A 27,706-nucleotide genomic window follows, 5' to 3' on the forward strand; every position below is an offset into this window, starting at 1 on the left:
TATACCCTAGGCAAAAAGTAGGCAAAAAAAAAGTAGATAATAGCCAGGCCATACAGCGTCACATCTCACTCCTCTTTTCGTCTTTTATCTTTCCCTGTCTCTCAATCGAGGGCGCCTGGCGTCTTCGCCAAGCTGATATTGTACTCGAGCTCCAACTCGGCCTTTGGGTCCTCGACCGAGCGTGGCACAAAGCGCACCTTGAGATCGTCCTTGACAGCAAAGACGGAATCCTTGGCGAGATACGGACAGTCCTCGTCAAAGATCTGGGTCGTCAGCGACTTGAAGCCGCTTGCGCACACCATGAGATGGATGTGCGCAGGCCGAAAGACGTGTCGGTCCATGAGCTCGAGCAGCTTGCCGGCGGGCCCGTCTTGCGGGATCTGAGGAGCACGCGTCTCTCGTAAGCATACGTGACTCATTTGCAGGGCAAAAGGATGGTAGCGATCGTGTTGCCGAGGCGGAGAGAGACGTACAGGGTATGGCGTGGGCCGCAGGCAATAATACGAGTATCGGCCCTCGGCGTCCGTCTTGAAGACGCCGCGAAGGTTGTGGTCCTGCTGCTTTTCGTCTTGCTGCTCGTAGAGTCCTGTTTGTTCGGTTGCCGTCAGCAAAGGCAATGTTCTCGACGTCTGATGCAATATCATGTCACTCGCGGTAAAAAAACAGATGGGCGAGGAGGACGGCAACGACGACGGCAACGACGACAACGACAACGACGATGATACATACCGTTGGTGGACGCTTGCCAGACGTCGACGGTGGCATTGGCCAGCGGCTTGCCATCGGCCACGTCGGTCACTTGGCCGTGCATGTACACCATCTGGCCGTCGGCGGGCGTGTCGAAGCTTATGCTCGTTCCGTTGTCCCGCACCGGCGTGTCCGATCTCCAGAAGGGTCCGAGGATGGCCGAGGCCGTGAGCCCGTTGGTGCTCTTCGTGGCGGCGCTAAAGGTAATGTCGTCGACGAGCCTGTGCCGCCATCATCGGTCAGTCTACCGTCTGGTCTGCCGGTTGGGTCGCCACGATGGGTCGAGAGCGTCACCTACGACTCGAGCCCGATGACGTCGCAGAGCAGCTGTCCCTCGTTGCGCTTGTTGTCGCTCATCTGGCCGGCCCAGTTGATCATCTGCACGCCGGCCATCCACTCATCCGCCGTCAGCTGGACCTCGCGCGCAAAGTCGTGTATGTGCTTGATCAGCGCGGCCATGACCTCTCGCATGCGCGGCGACGTCTTGGGCCCCATGGATTCGACGACATTGCGCGTGAAGTCGGCGCCGAGGCCGTCCGAGGGGCGGTCGGTTTGGGTCATTGTCGACAACGCTGTCCGTTGGTGGCAGACGAGGAGTAATCAGCGTCGGGAAGCTTGCACTCGACAAGGCACGAATATGGAGGCGAGAGAGCGTCAGTGCAGCCGAGGCGACGGCGGATGTTCCCTACTACTAGTCGTCGCGAGGGGAGGGAACGAGAGGCGTGCCTGTCGGTTCATGGCTCACACCACCTTGGCCGTGACGACCCCGAAGGGGATAGTCTGTCGCTTGGCCTCACAGCCCGGGGCCCCCCTCCGTATCCGTCCCGAGCTCGTACGGTACGAGCAACTACACGTACACTGACATGCGCATGCAGGTGCAGGCAGACCCATATCCCGGTACACAAGTACTTGAGTCCCTGCGAGCATTCCGAGTACTGGGGAGGTGTGCACTGTGCAGTAAGTATGTGTACACAACTGTAAATGTAAGTAGTTGCAGGGGAAGGGAGGGTGTTTGTCGAAGCTGGCCGGCGCCAGCGCAGCGGAAAGCGGGGAAGGTCGGGTGCGGGGCGGCGGGGAAGGTCGGATGCGGAGCGGCGGGGTAGCGGGGCGGCGGGGTAGCGGGCGGGTGGGGAACCGGTGCTTTACCCGCCGTCCGCCGAGCCCGAAGCCGCGGCCAAGCGAGGGCCCGTGCCGGTACTTTTGCAGGCCTCGACGAGAGCCGGACGGGGCAACAAGCAGCTGGGCTCCACCATCGTCTGGTCCCGGCCTTGGCCTCGGTGTTCCAGAAGGCTGCATGGATATGCATTTTTTTTATTAATTATTCTTTGCCAGCACGGAGGGCAGCAAGGAGGGAGGAGGTGTACGTGTACTTGAAGGAGTGTGTGTATTTACTGTACTTGTAAGTGTGCTCGGTGGAATCCATACAAGTACTCTGCGATGCCGATCATTGTACGCGTTCTTACGTGTCCGAGTTTGGCAACTATTTTGCTGTCCATACGTATTATCCGTACATGCAAGTGCCGTAGGTGTCCTCGGTATAATGCGGATAGCTCCTTATGCTAGGAATAGTAGGTCGTGTCAGTCTCGTCCGTCGCCCCCTCCCCTACCCCCCGGAAGAAAAGAGATGCATCATACCAAGGCTAGGGGGTTCAAACACTGCCGACCGCTTATCAGGGCTGATATAGGGGAGAGGGTGGGACCCTACCTGCTCCGCTCCAGCTACCCTTATCCTCGTCGATGATCCTTCTCCTCGCGGCGGAACGAATCCCAGGACGCCTCGTCCGTGCCGTTGGGCCGGCTCGCCCTCTGGAAGCTGATGTCGAGCCCCTCAATCTCGACGACGGGCAGCACGGCCGACACGTCGACCTCGTATCCATCGGCGTACCAGTGGTCCAAGTACCGTGGCTGGTCGACAAAGTCGGCATGGAGCGTCCGCAGCTGCCGGAGCGCGCGACCCGAGATCTGGTCCACGCTGTGGGCGTGACGGAGCGCGAGGAACGACTCGCCCGCCTGGCTGCGCAGCGAGTCCTGCACCGCCGCGGGCAAGAGGCCGGCCTTGAAGAGGAGCAGGTCGTACTGCAGCAGCGACGCCTTGCCGTGCCACGACCCGCCCTTGGTCGCCCGGTGGTGCAGCCCGACGAGGGCGGTGATGGCCCCGATGCAGCCCGTGCCGTAGTCCGAGATGGGGAACGGCGGCACGACGGGCTCGTCGAGTCCCATGAACTTGCCCTGCTCCCACGCGACGCCGCTCACCTGCAGGGTCGGCGACGACGGTCAGTGACGACGGGCGGTCGAGGGCGGCATTTGCTGAGGGAGTTTCGTGGAGGGTAGACGTACGCAATCGGCAATCTGCTGCCAGCCGGGCCGGCTCGCCCACTCGCCCTCGTAGCCGAAGCAGTTTTCGCTGACGTAGACGATGCCCCTGCCTCGCCTCGCCGCGAGGGCCGACAGCGCCGTCGCGCCGTACCCGAGCTTCTCGAGCGCGCCGGGCCGGTAGCCGTCGACGACCACGTCGGCCTCGGCGAGGAGCTTCTCAAACGTCGCCCTGCCCTCGGCCGTCTTCAGGTCGAGGTCCGTCGTGTGCTTGCCCATGTTGCCGTCGACCTGGAAGAAGGGCACGTCGCTGAGGTGCGGGCTCGTCACCTTGAGCACGTCGGCGCCATACTCGGCGAGGATGCGAGCGATGACGGGGCCGGCAATGATGCGGCAGAGCTCGAGCACCTTGATGCCCGAGAGCAGTCGGTCGTCGCCCCTGTCGGCGAGAGGGACCTTGGGGGTGCCGTCTTCGAGGCCAACGACGGACCACGGCGGCAGCGCCCAGTTGACGGATCCCTGGCGGACAGAGGGTCATAAGCGATGCCCACGGCTCGACGGTGAAGCGGCATGCACCTACGTGTGGCGTCCGTAGAAACTCTTCGTGCTTGAAGGCCTTGACGCCGGCCTGTCGGTTCCGCGAGTTCATCGACTCGAGCTCGTCGACGGTGAACCTCTGCACGGCCGGCTCGATGACGGCGACGATGTCGTCGTGCGTCGCGAGCTCGGGCCGGTGCGAGTCGAGGCCAATCATGCGCAGCGTCGTCGACGCCTCGAGCGAGCCGTGGATGTGATAATACTCGCCCTTGTCGGCCGTCGCGTAGAGGTTGGCCGACATGCGGCGGTACGGGTTCGATTGCGCCTGGAAAAGGTCCGTGTCTGGCGCGCCAGGGGGGGGGTTCAGCGAGAAGCTGCCGGGGCGGGCTTGTCAACCATTCTTGACGAACCTTTGAGCAACGACCGGACGTTGTCGTCGAGCTTGCCGAGGCCACCGACGCGGGCGAGGTAGGCCTGGAAGAGAAAGGCCGTCGTCTTCTCCTGGTCGACGCGAATCCTGCCGACCTTGCCGGCGCCCTCTCGCTGATCGGCCAGCAGAGAGGCGATGCTGCCCTCGATGGCCTTTAGCGCGGCCGTCGTCTCCGTCTCCTTGAAGGGGATGAAGAAGTACGGCTGATCCCGTTTGGCGGTGAAGTCGACATGGCTCTTCCTCGCCTCGGCCTCGCGCGGCAGCGAGAGAGGGTCGACGAGGGAGAAGAGGAGGTCAAAGATTCGCGAGCTCTCGGCCACGCAGCTGTAGGCCTTTTCGTCCGATCCCATGGCGGCTGCGACGACGGACGACGACGGATGTGCCGCTGATGAAGGAGCGAGGTTATCGTGGGCAACGAGCTACGGGGGCAGCGGTGAGTGGAGAGGGGACGAGGCGCGGCAAGGCTGAAGCTGAAGCCCCTGTACGAGTACGCAGGCACCTGGAACCCGCTGTAAATTTGGGTGACATAGCGGCCACGCGGCTGCCCAGGTAGTTTCTACAGCCTATGAAGGGAGGTGAATCAGCACTTGGATAGCACCATTACGCCGTTTTATAGTGCGCTGCAGCATGTCATGCACTGTAACGTCACCTGCGACTCTGTACGTGTTAATACACCAGTACAGTATATTTCACAACACCAGGCAGCTAGCCCGCTCCGCATCATACTAAATACCGATCACAGGACAGGTGCTGGCCCTCTTCCTTTACCAACCACCCTCCATCCTCCATCCTGTATTCGTCCCTCCATCCTCCAGCCTGTATTCGTCCCTCCATCCCTCCGTCCAGATTCTTGCAGCCAAGCTACGAGACATGCCGCTCCTAAAAGTCCAAGGTCATGACCTGTTCTACAGCCTGACGCCCGCCGAGGCGGACAGCACGCCGAAGAATGTGACGATTCTCTTCATCCACGGGCTCGGCTCGTCACACTCGTACTACGCATCCATGACCCCTTCTCTCGCGCAACAGGGCTACGCGTGCTTGGCCTTTGACACGCCAGGTAGACGGGCCTCGGGCGTCGTGACGGATGCCGTTTGTTGAGCGTTGACTGACGAGCGCGCAGGGAGCGCTCTATCCGCCCACCGGGGCGAGGACGTCGACGCCGAGACGATTGCCGCCATCGCCGGGGACCTCCTCTCGGCGCTCAAACTAGACTCGAAGCGAATCGTCGCCGTCGGACACTCAATGGGCGCCATCGTCGTCAGCGAGCTTGCGCTACGCTTCGACCTTCTTGGCGCCGTCATGATCGGGCCCGTCAACCCGTCCGATGCGCTCTTTGACGCCCGCATAGAGATGGTCCAGAGCGGTAGGCACAGGCTCGAATCGACGCCGCCACGAGCTGGTCGCTGGCTGACGACGACTCGTTCCAGGGGGCATGGAAGCCGTGGCCAAGTGGGTGCCCTCGGTGGCCACGGGGCCCAAGGCGACGGCGACGCACAAGGCCTTCATCCGAGCACTGCTCCTCGCCCAGACGGCCGAGGGATACATGTCCTTGTGCCGCACGATTGCGCGCGCACCTCGGCCGCGATACGCCGACATGGGCTGTCCGCTTCTCATCGTCGCCGGATCCCACGACAAGACGTGTCCCTTGTCCGGATCCGAGGCCATCCTCGCGAGGTACGTCTGCCCAGTTCACGCGCATGGGGCGAGGGCCGAATGGCTTCTAACCGTCACGGCTCGGCAGCTGGGGCGTCGACGAGAATCGAAAACGGCTCGTCGTGCTCGACGGCGTCGGTCACTGGCATTGCGTCGAGGCGGCCGAGGAGGTGCTCGAGCAGGTGGCAGGATTCGCGAACAAAGTCGCGGCCGAAGCCACGTGAGCGACCACTTGGCGAGCCGCGGTTCAGAGCACGGTTGATGCGAAGGTCGAGGAGGTGCTCGAGCAGGTGGCAGGATAAGCGCTCACAAGCTGCGGCCGACGCCACGTGAGCGACCACGAGGCGAGCCGCGGGTCAGAGCACGGTTGATGTGAATTTCGCTTCGGCTCGAGGGCGTCGGTCACGGGCATGGCGTCGAGGCGGTCGAGGAGGTGCTCGAGCAGGTGGCAGGATTCGCGAACAAAGTCGCGGCCGAAGCCACGTGAGCGACCACTTGGCGAGCCGCGGTTCAGAGCACGGTTGATGTGAAGGTCGAGGAGGTGCTCGAGCAGGTGGCAGGATAAATAAGCGCTCACAAGCTGCGGCCGACGCCACGTGAGCGACCACCACGAGGCGAGCCGCGGGTCAGAGCACGGTTGATGTGAATTTTGCTTCGGCTCGAGGGCGTCGGTCACGGGCATGGCGTCGAGGCGGTCGAGGAGGTGCTCGAGCAGGTGGCAGGATTCGCCCTCACAAAGCTGCGGCCAACGCCACGTGAGCGACTACGAGGCGAGCCGCGGTTCGGAGCACGGTTGAGGTGAATTTCGCTTCAGCAAACCATGGGCTACTTCGTCGCCGCTACGTCCTCGGTGCCGTGATGGCCGCCGTATCCTGCAAAGATGACTCTTGCGTCAGTCCGTTGCCGAAACGCCACGACAGAGGATGGGGAGCGGCCGGGACGAGACCTACCAGGTACACTTGATAGAACTTCATCCGCCATCGTCCGTCCGCTGCCGACTTGACAAGCTCGGCTCGAGCGGCCCAGTCGACGTCGGGCTTGCCGCCGCTCTTGAGGCCGAGGGAGACGACGCCGTAGATGAAGAACTCGTGGGCGCCGCTCGCAAAGGGAACTATCTTGGAAATCGTATGCCGCCGACTGTCGACCGCCGTCCACATGGCCATCCTCGCCGGGAGGATCTCTTTTTCGCCGCACGTCAGCAGCGTCGGACCCGGCCACGCAGAGGGACTCGTACCGTCGCGACCCCGGCACCGCTTCGATGCCATGATAAAGGTTGCCTCCTCCGTGAGCATGTCGACGTACTGCTCGTGCGCTCCGGCCGTGTCCGAGACTCGATAAAAGGCCTCGAAGAACTGGACGATGTCGGCATCGACCGACACGTTGGGCGGATACTCTGCCTTGTACGGGCTGGCCATGCTGCGATGATTTCAATGCCACGGGACGAAGCGTCGGATGTCTGTGTTTGGTCGTGTTGGAACGAGGAACGAGCGAAAGGTGTCCAGAAGGCAGAGGGCGGTCGAGGAAGTGCGGCAAATGCAAACTACGGGTACAATACAGCATGAGCCGTGACGACGATTAGCGGGCCAGCCCGGCCTTGTCGTCCTGCGTTTACAGTGCTCATGACGGCAACAATGTCAAGCTACAGCGCACACGACCACTAAAGACGCCCTCGGCATGTTCACGTCAGGGCCAGCACCCCTACAACTACTGTATCTGCCGACGAGCAGCCATGCGTGGACAAAGGTGTTTCCGTTTCTTCCATCACTGCCTGTTCACTTGTATATTTGGCTGGTCATGTTGGAATTATCATGCATTATTCCATCTCCATTTCCATTCCCTTGAACTCTGCCGTCGGCCATTCAGTGCGAATGCGTTTACCTCGAAGCGCTGCAGCATGGTGCTGTATGATGCTGCTGGGTACTTGGTTAGTACCTAGTATTTGTAGTTATAGTGGTTATGTACCTGCATGGATAGATAGCCCGCACCAGGCCATCTGTAGGTACCTGGGACTCCATACTCCATGGTGCGCAATGGCACAAGACGTTTGTACCAGGTACTTGTAGTTGTGTACTGTATACAACAGCAAGCTACAGACGTTCCGAGTCGACCACGGATATCCATACGGATACTAAAAGCAAATACTTGAAGCAAATACTACAAGCAAATACTACAAGCAAATACTTGAAGCAAATACTTCAACCAGTTGTAGCAAGTGTACTCCGTAGCAATATCATTCATTCCACATTCCACGCCTAGGGGAGCGGCATGCGGTATTAATTGTCGCCGCACGGAATCGAGTACCGAGACCCAAGCACAGTGCGCCTGCGGCCTCGTCGCACGTTATTTTCCACACGGAAGCCCGCCGGTTTACCCCGCAGCAGAAAGCGGATACTGTGCAGGAACAGGTTTCTACGGTACGTGCATGTCCCTCTACTTGTGCATCCACTTGTACGTAAGAGCTCTCCTCCATACTGGGTTACCTAGGTACCTAGTGATACTACTAGGTACCAGGTACTAGGTAGGTACTAATTAATACCTGCAGAAGGAGTTATTGTCCGTAACCGCACCCACGTCCACTGTAAAGTGCACCTAAAAGTGCACGACATCCATGTATTCCAGGCTGCTGGGTGTGCTGTACGACCTCAAAGGTATGGCATTAATGCTCCGCACCCCCTGTGCGTTTGCCCCATTTTCGGTCGTGCCAGGGGTCTCGGCGCTGGAAATGACCCCTAGATCCCCTCTCGGCTCTCGTTTTGCCCACTTCCGATGAACCCAGAGTCCACTTCCGATGAACCAAATGTCCACTTCCGAGAAACCCAGGGCCACGACGATGCCTCGCATTCCCACCTCGGATCCTACATGATGCCTCTGCGCTCGCCTGCTCGTACGAGTGCATGGCTGGAGACCTGGATGGCCTCGGAAGTACGGCTTCTCTGCGCCTCTAGCGTCATCAAATGAAGAGAACCGGCGAAATTGGACAGCCGTCGGAGCGAAAATCGTCGACGCTCCATCCATGCCAGGTTCGTCTGCGCAGCGGCACACGGCACGAAGAAGTAATACGTGTTCTTGCGCCTGTCCTGCTGGTGCTGGGCTGGTGTGCTGTACGATGCGTAGTTGTATTACTTGGAGGTAATACTGTAGGCATTCGCATGCCGTAATGGGTGTGTCTGGTAAACTGCAAGCATGTACATGTACTTGCGAGATTTTCAACCGCTCGGCCGTTGATGCATCTTCGAACCCTTCACTTCACCGTCACAAGCCCGGCTCTCCTTTGCCCTCCCCAAACAACCTTTACCTTTCCACACCCGTACGCCTACCTGCTCCGCGCACGTACAAGCACGCGGACACCTACTTCTACCCGTACTTTTACCCGTACTCCTGCTCCTGCTTCTGCTCCTCCTGCTTCTGCCCCTGATTCTGCTCCTGCTTCTGCTACTACTACTACTCCTCCTCCTCCTCATACTCCTCCTCCTCCTCCTCCTCCTCGCCTTCCCTCGCCTGCACCCGCGCTCCCGCAACATGCTGGGCAAGGTAGCGTTGGAGGAGGCCTTTGCCTTGCCTCGTCTCCACGAAAAGACGCGGTGGTGGGCCGGCCTCTTCGCCGTGAACCCCGACAAGCATGCGGCCGAGATGAACGACCTCACCGACATTCGCATCAAATACATGGACAAGTACGGCGTCGGCTACACCATCCTCTCCTACACGGCACCGGGCGTTCAGGATGTCTGGGACGCCAAGGAGGCCCAGAGCCTCGCCGTCGAGATCAACGACTACGTCGCCGGCGCCATCAAGGGCCACCCCGACCGCTTCGGTGCTTTTGTGTACGTCGAGGTCCTCCCCCGAGCCCCCCCTCGGCACGCAGGCCCGTCCGTTTGCCCGCTGACGTTGCCGTGCCAGCACTCTTTCCATGCACGACCCCGACGAGGCGGCCGCCGAGCTCAGGCGCTGCGTCACCCGGTACGGCTTCAAGGGCGCCCTCGTCAACGACACGCAGCGGGCCGGACCCGACGGCGACGACATGATCTTCTACGACGGCCCCGAGTGGGACGTCTTCTGGTCGACCGTCACCGAGCTCGACGTGCCCTTCTACCTGCATCCCCGCAACCCGACGGGCAGCCAGCACGACAAGCTCTGGGCCAAGCGCAAGTGGCTCATCGGCCCGCCCCTGAGCTTCGCCCACGGCGTCAGCCTGCACGTCCTCGGCATGGTCACCAACGGCGTCTTCGACCGCCACCCCGGCCTGCAGGTCGTCCTCGGCCACCTCGGCGAGCACATCCCCTTTGACATGTGGCGCATCAATCACTGGTTCGAGGACGTCAAGAAGCCCCTCGGCCTGAGCTGCAAGAAGACGATTCGCGAATACTTTCGCGACAACCTGTGGATCACCACGAGCGGCCACTTTTCCACCACGACGTTGCAGTTTTGCATGGCCGAGGTCGGCGCCGACCGCATCCTCTTCTCCATCGACTACCCCTTTGAGTGCTTCGAGGATGCCTGCGTCTGGTACGACGGCGTGCCTCTGAACCTCGACGACAAGCGCAAGATGGGCCGGGACAATGCGAAGCGCCTGTTCAAGCTGCCCGCCTTCAAGGACAGCGAGGCGTAGACGAACCCATTCTCTTGCCCCGTCCCTCACGTGGCCACTGCTCGTTGTTGTTTTCATGCCGCGGCAGGTCCGTCGATGACTTGGTCCACGACTTTTCTGTACATGGCACGCATGGTGATGCTCGTTCGACATGACCGCCACCACGAATGGCCGCCACCTTTTATTCCTGCCGTCTTGACACTCCTCTTGACTCCAAGTCCCTGTATGTTGGAGGGGGTGACTCCAGAGGGCTCTCCGTTCCGGACGCGCCGGTCGGTAGCCCGCCGTGGCTCAACATCAACACGGCGTACATGCGTCATGGTCGTCATGATCACACCAAGTTGTTGGCACGTTTGGTGACCCATAAAAAAGCATGCTTTTTCTGAATGTCTCGGAGGTTCTCGATACCAAGCAAGGCCAGCTCCGTTGCAATGAGGTGCTTGGACCCCATGGGATAACCGGACCGACCTGTTCTTTGGGAGGGACGAGATGTTGGGTCGCCGTATGATCGGTAAAGACTACATTGCTGTAGATAGGTGGATGGCAGGACATCCGGTTCGATGACTACATTTCATAGCTTGCGCCGATGTTTTTTGCCATCTTGAGTCTAGTGTCCTGACCTGTTGTTGCTTTTCCCTCTCCATCGTCGCATTTGCCCGGGACTCTCCAGGCGCTCCACCAAAGGATGGCTGATCGATCGATGACGTGGTACCCGAAGACGTCATCCATCGTCCATTGCATGTGGATCGCAGACTCAAAACCATGCTACAATCCTGGGTACGTCGAATGCCCGTCGATGTTTCTCCGACTTTTGCGCATAGAATGTAGCGAGCACGGCGGAATATTGGGTCGACAATCGAAGCTGATCACACTGCCGCCGGGAAGATGAAGGACCAACACACAGTCGTTGAAGAGTTCCATGAACTTGTCAACATGACAGCGTCGGAGCTCGAAACGTGGCTCCAGTCGAACCAATCGCAGGCGGCCGGCTGGTTCAAGAACGAGGGCCATGGCGAATCCGTCGGCCACGAGAGCGGCGGTCACATTCTCGACATCCTCAAGTCGAACCCCCAAAAGAAGGCGGAGAATTACAGCGAGGAGCAGGTGCAGCATATGCGAAAGGTCGTGTCGTACTGGTAGGTTGCGCGTACTCTGCCGAGGTCAGTGCCATCCCGTCTGCATCTTGTTGACACCGGCATCATAGCAAGAGACACCTTGCACGGGAGGCAAGAGGCCACGGTGGAAAGTCGGCCGCCGAGGTCAAAAAGACCAAGTCTTATGCCTCGCTGAAGAACTGGGGACATGACCTCCTCAAGAAGAGAAAGGCGTCCAAGGGTGCGACGGACAATGGAAACGACAGGTCGGATGGTGGCCAAGAGCACACGGGGGATAAGAGAAAGGCGCCGAGCGACTCTACCAAGGAAAGCAAGAAGCGGGAGACGGAGCAGGGCAAGGCTGGCGACGGCAAAGCTGGGACCGAGGGTGCCGAGGAACCCTCCGAAGACAGTGCTGAATCCGAGTCCGAGTCAAACGGAAAGGGGACGAGCAAGAACCAAGACGGCAAGGATGAGGAGGAAGAGTCGAGAAGCGACTCGAGCGTGGACAGGCCAGCCAACGGCCCCGAGGTCGGCGAAACCGTGAGCTGGAACTGGGGCAGCGGCGAGGCACATGGAAGAGTGCTGCATGTCAAGGAAGAAAAGTGAGCTTCTCCCCAAGCTCCGAAAGCAATGCAGACGCTGACCGGGGAAAGGACGACGATTACAACAAAGAATGGGAACCGCGTGAGCCGCTCTGGTGACGCCGAGGATCCGGCCGTTGTGCTCGACACGGGGAGGTCCAAGGCCGTCAAGTCCGCCCACGAGCTCCACTAGACCGTTCCATCAAGGGTGTCGTCATGGGATGGCGTGCTGAATGGGATGTCGACCTTGTTCTTGATGCAGAGCAGCATCTGTTGGGACAGTCTTGAATCTGTTGGGACAGTCTTCGTCGGCCGTTGGCGTTGTTGGACTGTCGAGGGGATTCGTCCTGTGATTTACCTACCACCTTGTTTCCCCATGTTAGCGCAAATAATCAAGAAATGACACCGTCAACGTATTTACCATGCAGAAGGCTTCACGTCGTTCCGCCAGCCGAGGCCATCAAGGCAGGATAATCAACCGTCGACGACACGAGAATGACGAACAACGCACACCCCATGCCTTGCACTTGGTGGTCCCAGAGATCTGTCGTGAATTCGGCATTTCCTGCCTTTGGCTCGTGATTAGGAACGGGTTCGGGAGTGATACAGGGTCGGCCCTGATTGCCTGACATGCATGCAGAGGATGAATTTTCGAGGTATGCGGGAGGGCATATTGGGATTCTGCCAGGTCACATTGGTCGTACTATATCTGTGCAGTGCAGTTGCTTGTATAATTTGTATGGAGTACGGATACTCCGTACTCCGTAGATACGGGAGTATTAGAACATTGGTACCAGTACTGCAAGTGTGCTGTACCTGTGCCGGTCCGGCAAGTATTACTACAAGGAATAGATCGCCATTCCTAAGCGGGAGTCCCCGTGCGCCCCACACATCCAACCAGGAGGAGGCTCTTACTGTAAGTACTTACAAACAGTACTTACTTATTGTACGGAGAACACACCTATTACTCAAGTACTTACTGTACTTACTTGAGTGTCCGCTGTCAGCTTCGCCCCACTTCCCCTAAATACTGTAAGCCTCAGGCTGAAACATACATCTTGACAAATGTGTGGATGATGGCTTCCGTTTCAACCTTCACCGACACCACACGCACGTAGGAGAGCCGTGCTGTCGACAGGCAAGATTCCTTCGTCATGAACCACGATCCACCATGTGAGCTCGTCCCCTATCCTCCGTCTGCAGCATTTGCATGTCTGGGAGGCGAGCTGAGCCGAGCCGACTGCAGGATTGAGCCCTCGATTCGCATGCGGCGTGCCATTCACGCCGGCGACACCCTCCTCGTCCAGCGTATCCTCAAGTCCAACCCCTCCCTCCTGCACAATCCTGACGCCTCCCTCATCGGCCTCTCCAACTCGAACCTGCACCTCGCCGCGTCCCTCGGCCACAGGGAAATCTGCGAGACGCTCCTCGACGCCGGCCACGAGGATCCCTGTCCGGCCCTCAACGAGAACCACCAGACGGCGCTGATGCTCGCCGCCGAAGCCGGCCATTCCGACGTGGTCCACCTTCTGTGCGAGTACGACTGCGACGTCATCCTCCGCCGCGACGTCCGCGGTCGGGACGCCATCATGGAGGCCAGCAAGGGCGGCCACGACACGATACTCCAGCTGCTGCTCACCTTTGTCCCCGGCGGCGCCTACGACGCCGTCCAGAGGGCCGATGCGGATGGCAACACGGCCCTGCACTTTGCCAGCAGCAACGGAAACCTTCTCGGCCTTCGCACCCTCCTCGCCGCCGGTGCCGACGTGGAGAGACGCAACGTCTGGAACTGGACCCCTGCGGCGTACAGCGCCACCGTCCAGGCCGAGGTCTACCTCAAGGGCCTGGTGACTGAAGGGGTGGGAAGGCGGCAGCACACCAAGGACGTGGACCCGACCAAGAAAGGTGGTGCCGTTCGGATGGTGCAGCAGGACAGCGACGGCGATTGAGGGACCCGGACACCCGAGGCAAGCACATGGTCGGGCCATGGACGGCACGTGGCGTCGTCGAGGTGCCTCTACCTATTGAATGAGATCTCCTTGCCAATCGTCAGCCGATGACCCGTCGGTCACGATTACCCCACCGACTTGGCTTTGCTGCCGGGTGTTGGCATGACCTTGGTGTGATGCACTGGAACGGGAGCGAATGGACCCATGACGACGATGCAATCTCCCCAACGCGCATGACGCAGGCTCACGGTCCGGAGATGCTGGACAAGGACTCGACCGACCACGTCGGTGTGTCCGGATGAACGTCGCAGGTCGACGGTGCCGACATGCAAACGGACGACGAGGACGACGAACCATCCGTTCGATTCGGATGACAGGACAGTCGAGACCAATCGAACATGTGTCATCGAATCGAAGCCAGCGACGACATGAACCCAGACGAAGCTGAGAATGGCCATGCTGGCTCACGCGTGAGGCGGTCAAGACGAGACCGACCAAACGGAGCATGGCGAGAGTCGTTCACATCCGCTCGGTGGCACGAATGAATCATGCCAGATTGCGAGGTCCACGAACCCTCGAATGGCCCATCATATCCCGCCCCCCCTCCTCTCCTCTCGTCTCCCCCGTCCCCCTTCCCGGACGGACTTCTTGCTACCCTCCAAAACTCGCAGAGGAATCGGTGGTCATACGACAGCCTACCTTTGTGGTTCTGCAGCCGTCAACGCCAGGAGGTATACTCTATGCCTGCAACGCCTCCCGTGCAAAGTAGGACTATCGAGGTTGACGTCGACTTTCTTCCCGCCCCAGCGACGAAGCTCATCGTCACGCAGTACCTCGAGGCCAGCCAGGATCCCCCTTATTGGGCGTGCATCGTGGTTGGCGCATTCCTCGATTGCCAAGAGCGCGTCATCTGGAGCACCGAGTTGTTTGCTGCCCAGCTTGACATCCAGCTCGAGTCTGACGAGGAGGAGACGGCGAGCGAATCGGATGCCGGCGAGGACGACGACTACGAGACATCTTCAGGTCCGTCATCCCCATCAGCGCGTCTTCGCTCGCCTCTGTCCGTGGCGGCTAGTCGGCATGCCGTGGTTGACGATGGCCGCTCCACCCGTCACGTTTGACAAGAGCACAGCCGGCTGACGTGCAAGCGCAGTCCATTCTGCCAACGACGAGAGGGTCGAAAGTCAACAGGCTCATCCTGTTCACCGGCAGCCGTCATTGGATCGGCCGGCATACTTTTACGCGCCACCCACCATCTTCAGCATCGATCCGCCGAGGTTTTGGGATCCCGTGCATCAAGGCCCGGTTCCAGGATACTGGCAAGCCTCCTTTGACGACGCCGCCGACCGCTGGGTTCACACCTGGCACCCTATTCCTTGAAGCAGCCACGACGATCACGCTGACGGGTGCCCAATCCGCCGCAGCCCCTTCGATCGACTTCAGCATCATGTCGGGAGGCTGGAATCCGATCACGGGCCGGGATTCGTCCGGATCCCGACCGCCCCTCGCCCCGTACGGAGCGCCTGTTCCGAGCCAAGGCCAGCCGTACATTTACCACACGGGCGGCCCCGGGTACAACTTGGGCATGGCGCCGCCGTACAACGGCTGGGCCAACGCTACCTACTCGATGCATGCCGTGGGGGCATCGGCGATTCCTGGCGGCACGTACCTTGGCCAGCAAGGGATGGGAGGCTATCATGCCCAGCACACGTTTGCGTATCAGCCCAACGGCGCGGGCAACATGCTGCCACGGCAGCCGCAGCCGTGGCCACGGATCGACCCCGAAATGCCGGCGGCGCAGATGACAAACTCGTCGGGCGGCCTCGGCTGCGAGCCCGGCTACAACTACTTTTTCCCGGCCGAGCACACCAAGGCGCACGTGTTCAAGTCGTCGCGGCCTCCGTGGCAGCTGCCGGCCAACACGCAGATTCCCTTCATGGCGACGCACATTCCGACCAACACGACGTTTGCCGAGCTCATGAAGGGGTTCGGATGCACGAACCCCGTGGCCAAGAAGAACAGGGTCGTGGAGATCATTGCGGGCGGCGGAGGCAAGTGGTACAAGGGCATGGAGGTCGGCGGCGGAGACAAGGTCAGCCTCACGAAGACGATTGGAGAAGTAGGTTGGGATTCGACGCGAACGGGAGGCGTGTGCGAGAAACCCGTCGTGTGCTTGTGGTTCTGCAAAGAGTAATGCTTGCCATGGGCTGCCGGGGATGAGCGAGGGCGAGCAGGGGCAGCATTTAGATGGGGCCTCCGACCCGGCCGGATGCAGATTGTCGGCGTCGATGAAAGGGAAGTAAACATCAGTCTGGATGGCGAACGGGAAGGAGTTGTATCGTCGCTTGTTGGTGTGGACTACTGGAGTGGGAGGGTGACTTTTACGGTTGGCGATTTGCAAACGATGGGCTCGCAAGGGGACGGCGACTGGCATTTGGCATTTACGGGGGGGCCTTGTGCAGATTCTAGTGCTTAGCTTGAGAGAATGGTCTCACGATGTCTTTCATTGCATGTCCATTGCGACGACGCATTGTCTCTGAAACAGCGCTGGAACGTTTCAATCCAACAGGTTGGCTTTGGCTCCGGACGCGGGGGCGACCGTCTGGTGCGGGCCGTATGAAATCACTATACGCTCAAGGTTGGGGACAAGAGCAAAGGTAGACGCCAGCATGAGGCGGAAGTGCAGGGGTATCGGACAGCCCTCCGTTGAGACGAACACATGGTTGACGGAGATTTGCGCGCTGGCATGGATGCAGCAGGATCGGACAACCAGTGACAGGCAAGATGACGAGGCGACGGAATTCCCGCTGCGAAGGACAGGTTGGGTTATAATTGTTCTAGAAGTTCTTCAGTCATCCCGAAGCATGGGACAGCGCCTTTCATGAGAGGTGTGGGTGTCGGTGGATTGGTGTTGGTTGGCAGGCTGATTGCAAGTCGAAGCATTCGGACGACATGAATCCGTCGACAAGTATATGTGCTTACGAACGATGATTTATCCCCATTCATGATATGATCCGTGCAGATTACGGTATTTGTCATGAAAGCGAGGCCTCGATGCAATGGCGAGACGTGCACGTGAATGGAAAGCAGTACACTTCTCCCAACCGCAGGGACGGGGGGACGCACCTTGACGGAATTACGGCGCGGCCGAGAGGAAAGCCCAAGGCCAGCTCATCACGGTGCCGTCGCAGATGCCGACGTTGCCGCCATGATGCCGAATGATGCGAGAGCTTCTCGAGATGTCGGACCGTCGAGCCATGAGGCTCTCGACGGTAGATTTGCGAGCCGAGCACCGCTGCAAGCGAATCCGGGGAAGCGAAACATGCTCATGTGCCGATGCAAACTAGTACAGGTAGTGCAAATGAAGCTGCATGATTTAGGGTGGGACTGCGACGGGGCAGCGTGTGGAGAGGGCAATGGAGGGCGATGGAGGGCGATGGAGGGCGATGGAGGGCGATGGAGGGCGATGGAGGGCGATGGAGGGCGATGAAGGGCGATGGAGGGGATAGAGGGGGAAATGGAAGGGGAAATGGAGGGGACAATGGAAGGAGCTGGGGAGGGGATGGGGAGAGTAAGTAGAAGTGGCGTCCATTGTCCCGTCGGTTGGTCGAGGTCACCTGACGAGCAGCTGCAGGTCACGAGGAAGAAAAGAAAATGAAGAAAAAAGACAATTCTCTCTCGCACCAGGCACCAGCGGTTTCTCCAGGTTCGTTCATGTACGTACTGGCAAGTATGTATGCACTTGGTAGAAGTGGATGTAGTTGTCTTTCGTCGATTCGGTGGGCGCGTCACGCCTCCATCGTCGGGAGCGTGCGGGGCGACTGGCGATCATGACGGAGGCCAGCGGGGCAGACCAGACGGACAGGCCGTTTCGCGGCCAAGACTAGGGTCAAGATATTGCTCCGTAGATGGTAGTGCGTTGCACAGTGGTGGGCCAAAGGCGTAATTCCCTGGCACGTCACTTTCCCTGTTGATACCCTGGGGTTTAGCACCTGGTGGGCAATAGGGTCCCATGTCCCCGGACTGGCCGAGGATGATGGAGGGACGGGCAGCTCCCCTCGGACAGCGAGTGTACCAACCACACTTAAGCAACATGAAATCGCATACGAGGACCTTGCCAGAGATATAGGGACGTACATGTAATCCGCATGCCTACGGTACATGCCATGGGGTCGGCAAGGTACCAATAGTACTGTGCCAGAGCACAAGTTGGCAGCAGGCACGAGTGGATGCCAATGGGCGCACGGAACGTTTCCCCGTCAGCAACAAGAAGACAGGCGGCGCTTGATGATGACGGGACATTGGGTGACGGATGAGCCATTTGTTGTCGAGAAACGCAGGCATCGCCTCCTTTCGGACCGCATTCGCACTGCTGCCTGTCTCGAGGGTAGGGACGCTATCCCTGACGTTGGTCAGTTCGAGTTCGAAGTTGGGAGCAGGCAAAGGTCATGGTCAGAAGCGACGATCGTCCGTCGCCATCGCAGGTTGGAGGAAGGATGATGTGAACAGGTCGTTGATTGCAGATCAAGACCAAAAGCAACGTCGAGCGAGTTGAGTGCCGGCATGGTGTGCATGCATGCAAGTGTGCATGCTGTCTCCGTAGTAGGCGTGCAGATGGATAGATGTGCAGAGTGCACGACCACGGCGGGCTTGGCCATGTCCTCACGAGAACCGGCTCACCCGAGACGAGACAACCAATGTCTTGGAGTTTTGTGTTCTCGGCAGCACCGCCGCAAGCAGGCAGCCGGTGGGGGGTGGAGGGCAAAGGGGTGTTCCTCGTTGCAAAGCGAGCAGAAGGGACGAACATGGCAGAGAAGCGCCGAGGGGAGCAGGATTGCATGCACACCCGCGACGAGACGAGGTATCTGGTTGCAGGGAATCATGTCTCGGGTCCGTTGAGAGAGTTGCTCGCCGCCTCGTTGCCGAATCCGAGGCCTGACCGTGTTGTCGGAAACGGGCTCACGAGTCGTTTGTTCGCCCGTGCTCGCACCAGTCCATACGGACGCGCCGTAAGTTTCCAGGACGCTTTGAACAGTGGGCGGCCACGGCCAGGCTGGCCTGGACCGGGAGTGGAGGGGATGGGGGATCAAAGAAAAATTTGGACGTCCTCGTGCGGACAAGGCATCCTCCGTCCTCGCTCTCGCCTTTGTGCGTGGAGGATCTCACGTGTGCCTACCGCTCATGGACGTCGTGGCCAACGGTTCGTCATTGCCTGCTGCAGCATGTGGCGAAAAAAAACCTACGAGTAGCAGTCAGCAGGCGTACGGAGCAGGACGAGGTGTGCGTGCATCCATGGACGACAACGGCATATTGCTGCCATGGTTGACAAGAGATGGCTTGACGCCGTGGCATCGAGACGCATCGGCACCTTTGCTGGCCACGATGCAGTCGACGACGGAGAAGCGAGCAGCCATTCCACTGCCGTCGGCCATTCCAGCGTCCCTCGACCATCGTGTGGCCGAAGACGCAGGCTCGGCGTGACCTCGGCCAAGCCGAACGCATCTGAATACAATTCATTCTTGCCATGGTGCAAGGCCTGAGGCACCAGCGACTCGCTCGTCGTCCGTGCGGGGCGCACACCCTTGCTGCGGGAGGGGCTGCTCCTTCCAGTGGGTGCCGCCTCCATCGGAGGTTAGTGCGATGCTTGGAAGGAACCGTCTGCTGCCAAGTACCGCCATCGGCCGGGCGCTAACGAGGGGCGTTGCAGGGGTTCTAGCGGGAGAATGGGCGCCACCGTGGCGAGCGGGAGACGAGCAGGCAGGCAGGAGGGACAATATGAGCCATTATTACGGAGTACCGTACATGTACTTACCGTACGTACTTGAAGCAAAGTACTCGTACGGAGTACATGTGCAGTCATAGTACATGAATGAAGGTGTCGCGCAGCTACAAGGTGCAGTATTCGCATGTACTCTGTACTCTGTGCATCTATCCTTTGTACCTACGCCGTACCTGTACACCTACAGTACCTACTCCGTACTCCGTACTTGCACTCCGCACTGCCCGCGGGTACATGTGCATGCGGAGCATCTCGTGCCGAAAGGACGTTGGCATCACGGGAGCCTTCATCGACGACGAGACCCTCAGGGTAAAAGGGCAAGGAGAGGTACTCACCATGTACATGTACATTTACGCGACACTGATGCGCTCGGACGAGCAGAGACGAGGAGACGGTGGTATTGTCGAGCCTCGTGGTCGCTGGTGGCGCCGAGTCGGAGAGGCTGCAGGCGCTTCCTCCGCCATATCAAGGAGGCAGGAGGTGTCGGTGCCGTCCCTTGGCCTCGTGGTAGGCGCAATTTCGTAGCTGGCAGGTACGAGCCATGACATGCTGGTACATGTTGCTGGTACATGTACGTTTGGTGTTGTGCATGTAAGTAGGTACAAGTATGGATACATGCAGATACTGCGCACAACACCACCTTGAACCTACGCCGACATGTACTTGTATGCATGGACGAGTACTACTTCTACATGTATACCTGCATAGTACGTACAGTACCAACTGTACAAGCAGCTCGAGCAGGCGTACAACCCGTACTTGCCTGGTACACGCCGTTCGTACGCCTCCATGCTCTGCACGGCAAGAACGCTTCTGCATGCACTTGCATGGATGGCATGGATGGACGGAAGGATGACTGCAACCGTCGGGCGATGACCTGCTTTGAACTTGCCTCGTCGTTTCCTTTGCAGCGCAGCGCCTGAGGCATGCGTCAGCCGTCGTGAGAAAAAAAATCCGATCCCGAGGCTGAAGCCAGTGAGCCACAGCCGTTAGCGCATCGGATCCATCTCGGCGCAGGCGACGCCACCGAGCCAGCCAGTGAACGATGGAGGAATTCTGCTGCCTGCTCCTCGCTGTCGGAGCCTGCACCAACTACAGGTACTTGCGTTGCTGTGAACATGACAGACCACACTCCACGCTGTCATTTCGACACGGCACGAGGACGACGACGACAAGATCCATGTGCACTCGCTGATGCTTTCTTACCACCACGAGAGGTACACTGCACCGTCATGATGGGCCGTACCATGAGCAGCAAGCACGCGAGGTGGTGTCGGTGCATTGTCCCGGTGCCGGCAAAATCCAGCAAAATCCATGCTCCTCGCCACGGAGATGGGCATGGCCATGGGCGAGCTGATTGGCATGGCCATGGGCATTGGGCCCGCGCGGAGAAGATGGCAAAACGTTCCCCATTCCGCCGTGACGGCAACGGCACCGTCACGTCATGATCGCCCACAGGTACGGGTACGAGTGCGAGCACGAGAAATCACGGGCGAGTTGAGCACTCGTCGACTCGAAACCCATCTTCTGACCTGGGTGACCATGGAAACGGCAACAGCTTGTGTGTCCTCGAACGAAATAATCGATGCGTGTACCCGAATACATGCCCCGTCTCCGGCACCCCCCGACAAGCGAGGGAGCCAGCATCTGGTTGTCTTCGGTGCTTGCGGGCGGCACTGGGCAGCGCTGGAGCGGCGTACCGAGCACCGCATCACCGTCTGCTGCCCGTTGACCTGCGCCGTACTCCTGCACCATACTCCTGCGCATCTTAACGCCGATGTCTCTACCGTTCGACTGCCTACGGAGTGTCTTGTCCGCGCCATCGCCCACCAGCCCGTCTGTCGTGGAGCGAATGGAGGTGAGGAGAGGCGACGAGGGGGGCGGGAGGGGGTGGTCCCGGTGGTGGCTACAGCGCCCGAAACGAAACCGGCAAGGCCAAGACGGCGCTGTGGGCTTCCCTCGGGTGCGGGGATACAGTGGACACTGCCGGGTCGTGGCGCTGTGGCAGCCTGTGTGTCTCACTGGACGGCATCCATGCGTACCCTGGTAAACGTGTGGTGGGGTGGCAAAAGTTGTACGTACCCCGTACCGAGTAATGTTCCATCCTCGAGCATCCATGATCCACGATGCATCATCCGTGACCCCCAACACCAACACCATCAACACCACCAACGCCCAACGCCAAACACGATGCATCCTCCCAGTGCATGTACACTTGCCTGTACACCTACCCGTGCACCCCCGTCAGCTCGCAGATGATGGCCATCGTCGCATCCACATCCGGCCATGGACATGCCCACGCCGCCAACCGCGAGCGAGCCCGAGCTCGTGCACCCCCCCCTCCTCCTCCTCCTCCTCTAGCCCGATCGTCCTCGTCCTCGACCTCGTACCTGAGACGAGACGAGGCCAACTCTGCCGTTGCCGTTGCCGTCGTCGTTGCCGTCGTCGTTGCCGTCATCGTTGCCTTGCCTCACCCTGCCTAGCCTACCCTTCCTCTCCGTCCATCCATTGTTGGTCCCCCCCCCCCCGCTGGCCATGTGCCATGTGTTTTCGGCCACCCTCTCCGCATCGCTCTCGTCTGCTCTCTTCCCTGTCCGTTCACGCGTTCGAATGGCTATTGTCTTCCGTTGCCGGACCCATGTGTCTCACCCCCCACGTCCGCTTGCACGTCCCCGTCGACGTCCGCATCCTTCACGACCTCTAGAAACCCATCCTCCATCCTCCTCGACCGATGCTTTATTATCCTTCCCTCTCCCCCTCCTCCTTGATCTCCTCCACTCGTCTCCTGTCCTCTCGTGCTGACGCAACGGCAACAATTTGAATCCTTCTTCCTCGCCCCAACCGCCCATTACATCCTAGTCAGGACGAGGCAAACACCGACACGAGCCCTCCATGACAGACATGTTGTACGTCACCCTTGCCGTGACGTGCCCCGCACCACCTTGCCATCGTCGCAGGCGGCTTGGATGCCGAGCGGAAGCTGACATTGTTCCTAGTTCGAGTCCCAAGGACCGGGACATGATGGAGGAGCAGGGCGCTACCCACGCCGAGCAGGCCGAGCTCGGCCGGAATCTCCAGGCAAAGTAGGTCCCGACCCAAGCATCGTCATGGGCGTGCCATGCCTCGTCTCTGACTTGCGGCCCTCAGAATTCGAAATCCCCTCGAGGGCATTCCTCGCGAGCAGCTCATGCGTGACGTCGAGGCCTTTGCCGAGTACCGGGGCCTGCAGGAGCATGTCGATATCCTCAAGAAGGGTGCCCTCGTCGCCCAGACACCCGGCGATCCGGAATCCATCGACGGTCCCGAGAAGCTCGACGCCGAAGAGCTCGCCATCCTCGACGTCGAGAAGAACCACAGGTGGCGCCTACCCTGGAAGCTCTACCTCACCATCGCCACCTGCTCCATCGGCGCCGCCGTCCAGGGCTGGGACCAAACCGGCTCCAACGGCGCCAACATCTTCTTCCCGGCCTACTACGGGCTCGGCGACAGCACCCGAGATCTCATCATCATCGGTCTGCTCAACGCCGGCCCCTACATTGGCAGCGCGTGAGTGCCGAAGCTCGCTGAAACTACCTCCCTCCCTCCATCCATCCATCCATCCCTCCAGCGACACCGTGTCGGTTCGGGAACTGACAAGCATGGCACGCAGATTCATCGGATGCTGGCTCTCGGATCCCCTCAACAACTACTTTGGTCGTCGCGGCACCATCTTCTTCTCCGCCCACTTCTGCATCTGGCCCGTCATCGGCTCCGCCTTCTGCCACACCTGGCAGCAGCAGCTGGCTTGCCGCCTTCTCATGGGCATCGGCATGGGGTCCAAGGCCTCGACGGTGCCCATCTACGCGGCCGAGAACGCGCCCGCGTCCATTCGAGGTGCCCTCGTCATGTCGTGGCAGATGTGGACCGCCTTTGGCATCCTGCTCGGAACGGCCTTCAACCTGGCCGTCTTCAACGTGCCCAACATCAACTGGCGTCTCATGTTCGGAGCACCCTTCATCCCCGCCGTTCCCTTGCTCGCCCTCATCTACCTTTGCCCCGAGTCTCCGCGCTGGTACATGAAGAAGAACCGGTACGCCGACGCGTGGAGGTCCATGATCGTCCTGCGCAATCACCCCATCCAGGTCGCCCGTGACATCTACTACATCAGCGCCCAGCTCGAGATCGAAAAGGAGCTCGTCGGCAAGTCCAACTACGCCACCCGCTTCACCCAGCTCTTCACCATCCCCCGCGTCCGTCGCGCCAACTTGGCCGCCTTTACCGTCATGATCGCCCAGCAGATGTGCGGCATCAACATCATCGCCTTCTACTCCACCACCATCTTCAAGCAGGCCGGCATGAGCGACTTCAAGGCCATGATCGGTTCCTTTGGTTTCGGCCTGGTCAACTGGCTCTTTGCCTTTCCCGCCTTCTGGACCATCGATACTGTAAGTCAAACGTCGCGCCGTCGTGGCTGCCGAGTCCATGGGGCTATGCTGACCTCTTGGCTGCCTCTCAGTTTGGTCGCCGTAGCTTGCTGCTCTTCACCTTTCCCCAGATGTTCTGGACCCTCCTCGCCGCCGGCCTCTGCACCCTCATGCCGCAAGGCACCCCCGACAACCCCAACGACGCGAGGACCGGCCTCGTCTGCCTCTTCGTCTTCCTCTTCGGCGCCTTTTACTCGCCCGGCGAGGGCCCCGTGCCCTTTACGTACTCGGCCGAGGTCTACCCCCTGTCCCACCGCGAGACCGGCATGGGCTTCGCCGTCGCCACCTGTCTCTTCTGGGCCTCTGTCCTCGGAATCACCTTTCCCTTCCTGCTGGAGAAGCTGCAGACGGTGGGCGCGTTTGGCCTCTATGCCGGCTTCAACGTCGTCGCCTTCATCATGATCTTTCTCTGGGTCCCCGAGACGATGCAGCGCACGCTCGAGGAGCTCGACTGGGTCTTTGCCGTGCCGACGACGACGTTTATGAAGTACCAGGTCACCCAGACGATTCCCTGGTTCTTCAAAAAGTACCTCTTCTTCCAGCGTCACGCCACCAGGGAACCCCTCTACCACTTTGAAAAGGTGGCCCGCGCGGACAAGAGGAGCTCGCCGGGCAACCAGGGCATGAACACGTCAACCTCGGACGATGACAAGAAGTACTAGCGAGCCGTGCGCGCCTCGATTTTGCCCATGCCCCTTTCTTGTTGGTGATCCTTCTACGCGAAGGTATTCGTTGCTCGATACCCTCCCCTGCCCCATTACTTCCTGGCCCTCTACTTCCTGCCCCTTCACTTCCCTACCCGGAGGCGAGCCTGGGCTTTGCTCCGTGTTCCATTTCATACCATCTTGCCGAGTACAGAATGTTGTTCATATTTGCGCCGGGCCAACCGCCTTCAATGCACTGCACCGTGGATAGCTTGCCAATTGCGGCATGCTTTCGTTTAGACATGTTCAATTGACGCCTATTCACAAAAAAATGGATGTTTCGATCGATTATCATCTGCCACACGCTTATAAGGGAAGGGTATCTGAAACGCTCAAGCGGTACGCCTTTATCTCGTTGGAATCCTCCTCTAGATTCCACCACCCGCCTTCCTCCGTGCCCTCGTCACTACGGCGTGACGCTTTGAGTGATATTTGACGTCGTCTGGGTAGAGCGGATTCCACACCGTATCGCAGACGCGACACTCGGCAAAGGCGGGTTGCGTGGATATGTTTAGCGTCGTTTGGATCGACGGAGCCCGCTTCACTTTCGCCGCGTAGTCTGCCTTGCCTTTGGCCGTCTTGACCGTCTCCAAATCAAGACAGGCTTGGTTGGCGAAGGTGTCCCCCGTCTCTTGTAAGCGACGTTTTCGTTTCGTCCCTTTGTGTTCGTCGTTGCAACCTCTCGCATCGCTTTCGGCGCTCAACTTTCGCTTTCTCGACTCGTTGCCGTCATTGTCGGTCGTCGTGCTGTCGGGGCCATCGCTCAGTGGAGACGAGGGGGCTCGAAGCCGGAGCAGTCGGGTCTTACGCTTCGTATGGCTCCGCGATGGTGACCCATGGCCTTTGCTTTCCGCCTTTTCCCTCGACTGTACAGCTTGCTGGCCTGGTGGCGGTACTGGTTGGAAGTAGCCTAGGATCGTCGCGCGTTTCGAGCCATCCCCAGTTGGCCTCCGGGGCCTTGCCGCGCCCTGTGAACCGACAGCTGCCTCGTCCAACGCCGGATCATTTTTCGACCTCGTGCAGGCTCTCGCTGTTTCATTCTCCTCGAGCTGCCGTATTCTCTTCGGCATTGGTTCGCCGCCGCGTGGAAAATTCGTCACGGTCCAGGGTTTGCCATAGGTTCGTAGTGGTTTGTCGCGCTTCCGTGTCAGGTAGTGCGCCATGCCCGGCTTCGTTCTGCACCGTGGTTAGCCGGATCACCTTGGCAGAAAACTCGTGCTTTTTTCGTGATTTTCGTACATGGCATAATCCGGCGACGCGGTCATCATGATGCCGTTTGTCTCGGAGGGTGCGAGGTGCGACGCGCGAAACGCGCAGCGAATTTGGTGCGTTGCAGAGTACAAGGGCTTGTGGATGCAAATAATGGAGACAGCTGAACGACGGAAAATTGCGTGCAATCAAGTGAGGAGGTCATGGAAATGCTTGCCACGGCATATCGAAACGATGCATGTACGATGTGAGAATGTTTGATGGTGATGATGAATTGGTGCTTGGGTGAGCATCTCTCTCACCAGGAGGCGGCTGGACGAAGTTGCCCCACAGTGCCAAGAAGTTGCCTTGACGCGACGCGACGCGCCTTGACGCGGTCTCACTTTACGCGACGTCACATGCTCAGCTCCAAAACCACCAAAACTGGCCACCATACGGAGTAGTAGTAACCAGGTCCTATTTAATATGTGCACGGAGTACGGAGTACGGAATACGGAGATAGAGTACAGTATTTACAGATTACAGTACATGCAGTTGTCACGAATAGGAGTACGTGTGTGTCGCTTCAAGAAATGCGAGACCGACGAAGCCCCGGCATCACTCGTACCAACCGACCACCGTTCGTTGCCTGCTTCTTTTTTCGCAAACAAAAAACCCTGATCCAGCAGCATGTTAAGCAGCGGATGCGAGTGGTTGTCATGTGAAGTGAGGCGTCCACCGAATCAATCGACTATGTTTCTGCCTTGGGCTTCCGTATCCTTTTCCTCGTCGTCCCATCCACCTCGTCGTGATCCTGCAGCAGTATCGGGTCTTCCTCCTTGGCAACGACCCACGTCTGGACCACCTCTTTGATCTCCTTGGTCGTCTTTTGTTTCGTCTTGGACTGCCCCATCCTCCACAAGTAGGCTTGGTACACAAACACCTCGGCGACGGCCACCAGGATGCTACCGCCCAGCGTCAGGAGCAGACGCGCCGGCGTGCTCCACCAACGGGCCGTCACCCACAGCGTGGCGGCGACGCCGACGATGCTGACGAGGAAATTAATAATGAGCATCACCTGGCGGTGCACTTCGCTGTATGTGACGTCGTCGTCGCCAATGTCTTCCTTCATCGGCCGGTTCGCCTCGGCGTAAGACTGCGCGCCGTGGGGAAAGAGTTCGTTGAACGTCTGCAGGCGCGGCGGGGGGTTGACCATGCGTTCGTACTCTCGAGCCGCTTCTTCTCGGTGCAGGCGGGCCATGAGGTTTTTGTATTCCGCAGACTGCCGGCCACGTCAGTACCCGTCTCGTTGATGAGATGGGCCCCACGTCAGACTCACCGGTGCAGGTTTGGGTGCTGGTGGTGGGATGTAGACCCGCGATCCTTGAAGCAACTTTTCCAGACTGCACGGGCTGTGTGATGACTGGAGTTTCTGCCAAAGATCTATAATCTGCCCGTGGGAGATTGGATTGCCGACGGCGGCATCCTTTAGCAAAGGCATTTTCGTCTGTGCTTCGCCAGTGCAGTCGGCCAGCTGCTTCTCCGTCGGGTGCTCTTCCGACGACTGCAATGCAGCTAAGCCGTCGACGATGGACGGCGTCATAGTTAGGAGTACCATCGTAGTCCTTCCAAGCCTATGCCGTCGCTGTTTCGGATGGATGGAGGAGTGATGGAATTGGC

The 27,706-nt window shown here is 59.4% G+C and overlaps 12 protein-coding genes and 1 pseudogene across 12 annotated transcripts; 7 read left to right on the forward strand and 6 right to left on the reverse strand.

Moving 5' to 3' along the window:
* Positions 1-101: 101 nt before the first annotated feature.
* On the reverse strand, positions 102-1,308 carry DCS_06059 (catechol dioxygenase; the record flags this gene model as incomplete). The annotated part of the gene is made up of 4 exons (XM_040803351.1): positions 102-380; positions 474-586; positions 730-968; positions 1,046-1,308. The coding sequence occupies 4 exons, from the start codon at positions 1,306-1,308 to the stop codon at positions 102-104; spliced, it is 894 nt and encodes a 297-aa protein (XP_040653455.1).
* A 1,164-nt stretch (positions 1,309-2,472) lies between these two features.
* On the reverse strand, positions 2,473-4,377 carry DCS_06060 (CAIB/BAIF family enzyme; the record flags this gene model as incomplete). Its single annotated transcript, XM_040803352.1, has 4 exons — positions 2,473-3,000; positions 3,085-3,579; positions 3,641-3,939; positions 4,008-4,377. The coding sequence occupies 4 exons, from the start codon at positions 4,375-4,377 to the stop codon at positions 2,473-2,475; spliced, it is 1,692 nt and encodes a 563-aa protein (XP_040653456.1).
* A 520-nt stretch (positions 4,378-4,897) lies between these two features.
* On the forward strand, positions 4,898-5,904 carry DCS_06061 (alpha/beta hydrolase fold family protein; the record flags this gene model as incomplete). Its single annotated transcript, XM_040803353.1, has 4 exons — positions 4,898-5,084; positions 5,148-5,390; positions 5,455-5,701; positions 5,769-5,904. The coding sequence occupies 4 exons, from the start codon at positions 4,898-4,900 to the stop codon at positions 5,902-5,904; spliced, it is 813 nt and encodes a 270-aa protein (XP_040653457.1).
* A 23-nt stretch (positions 5,905-5,927) lies between these two features.
* Positions 5,928-7,095, reverse strand: DCS_06062 (uncharacterized protein; the record flags this gene model as incomplete). Its single annotated transcript, XM_040803354.1, has 2 exons — positions 5,928-6,419; positions 6,631-7,095. 2 exons carry the CDS (start codon positions 7,093-7,095, stop codon positions 5,928-5,930), a joined length of 957 nt encoding a protein of 318 aa, XP_040653458.1.
* A 2,104-nt stretch (positions 7,096-9,199) lies between these two features.
* Positions 9,200-10,286, forward strand: DCS_06063 (amidohydrolase family protein; the record flags this gene model as incomplete). The annotated part of the gene is made up of 2 exons (XM_040803355.1): positions 9,200-9,501; positions 9,578-10,286. The coding sequence occupies 2 exons, from the start codon at positions 9,200-9,202 to the stop codon at positions 10,284-10,286; spliced, it is 1,011 nt and encodes a 336-aa protein (XP_040653459.1).
* Positions 10,287-11,150: 864 nt separating this feature from the next.
* Positions 11,151-12,136, forward strand: DCS_06064 (DNA-binding protein; the record flags this gene model as incomplete). Its single annotated transcript, XM_040803356.1, has 3 exons — positions 11,151-11,401; positions 11,470-11,964; positions 12,016-12,136. The coding sequence occupies 3 exons, from the start codon at positions 11,151-11,153 to the stop codon at positions 12,134-12,136; spliced, it is 867 nt and encodes a 288-aa protein (XP_040653460.1).
* Positions 12,137-13,097: 961 nt separating this feature from the next.
* Positions 13,098-13,892, forward strand: DCS_06065 (uncharacterized protein; the record flags this gene model as incomplete). The annotated part of the gene is made up of 1 exon (XM_040803357.1): positions 13,098-13,892. One exon carries the CDS (start codon positions 13,098-13,100, stop codon positions 13,890-13,892), a length of 795 nt encoding a protein of 264 aa, XP_040653461.1.
* A 125-nt stretch (positions 13,893-14,017) lies between these two features.
* Positions 14,018-14,350, reverse strand: DCS_06066 (uncharacterized protein; the record flags this gene model as incomplete). Its single annotated transcript, XM_040803358.1, has 1 exon — positions 14,018-14,350. One exon carries the CDS (start codon positions 14,348-14,350, stop codon positions 14,018-14,020), a length of 333 nt encoding a protein of 110 aa, XP_040653462.1.
* Positions 14,351-14,440: 90 nt separating this feature from the next.
* On the forward strand, positions 14,441-16,086 carry DCS_06067 (uncharacterized protein; the record flags this gene model as incomplete). Its single annotated transcript, XM_040803359.1, has 2 exons — positions 14,441-14,915; positions 15,155-16,086. 2 exons carry the CDS (start codon positions 14,441-14,443, stop codon positions 16,084-16,086), a joined length of 1,407 nt encoding a protein of 468 aa, XP_040653463.1.
* Positions 16,087-21,875: 5,789 nt separating this feature from the next.
* DCS_06068 lies at positions 21,876-22,154 on the forward strand (annotated as a pseudogene).
* Positions 22,155-22,563: 409 nt separating this feature from the next.
* Positions 22,564-24,796, forward strand: DCS_06069 (Sugar/inositol transporter; the record flags this gene model as incomplete). The annotated part of the gene is made up of 5 exons (XM_040803360.1): positions 22,564-22,577; positions 22,668-22,754; positions 22,819-23,217; positions 23,321-24,095; positions 24,167-24,796. The coding sequence occupies 5 exons, from the start codon at positions 22,564-22,566 to the stop codon at positions 24,794-24,796; spliced, it is 1,905 nt and encodes a 634-aa protein (XP_040653464.1).
* A 410-nt stretch (positions 24,797-25,206) lies between these two features.
* On the reverse strand, positions 25,207-26,106 carry DCS_06070 (uncharacterized protein; the record flags this gene model as incomplete). Its single annotated transcript, XM_040803361.1, has 2 exons — positions 25,207-26,014; positions 26,078-26,106. 2 exons carry the CDS (start codon positions 26,104-26,106, stop codon positions 25,207-25,209), a joined length of 837 nt encoding a protein of 278 aa, XP_040653465.1.
* Positions 26,107-26,777: 671 nt separating this feature from the next.
* Positions 26,778-27,629, reverse strand: DCS_06071 (vacuolar H+-ATPase assembly protein; the record flags this gene model as incomplete). The annotated part of the gene is made up of 2 exons (XM_040803362.1): positions 26,778-27,308; positions 27,366-27,629. The coding sequence occupies 2 exons, from the start codon at positions 27,627-27,629 to the stop codon at positions 26,778-26,780; spliced, it is 795 nt and encodes a 264-aa protein (XP_040653466.1).
* Positions 27,630-27,706: the final 77 nt, after the last annotated feature.

The sequence above is a fragment of the Drechmeria coniospora genome, chromosome 03, assembly GCF_001625195.1.
Source record: "Drechmeria coniospora strain ARSEF 6962 chromosome 03, whole genome shotgun sequence".
In the NCBI taxonomy this organism is placed as follows: domain Eukaryota; kingdom Fungi; phylum Ascomycota; class Sordariomycetes; order Hypocreales; family Ophiocordycipitaceae; genus Drechmeria; species Drechmeria coniospora.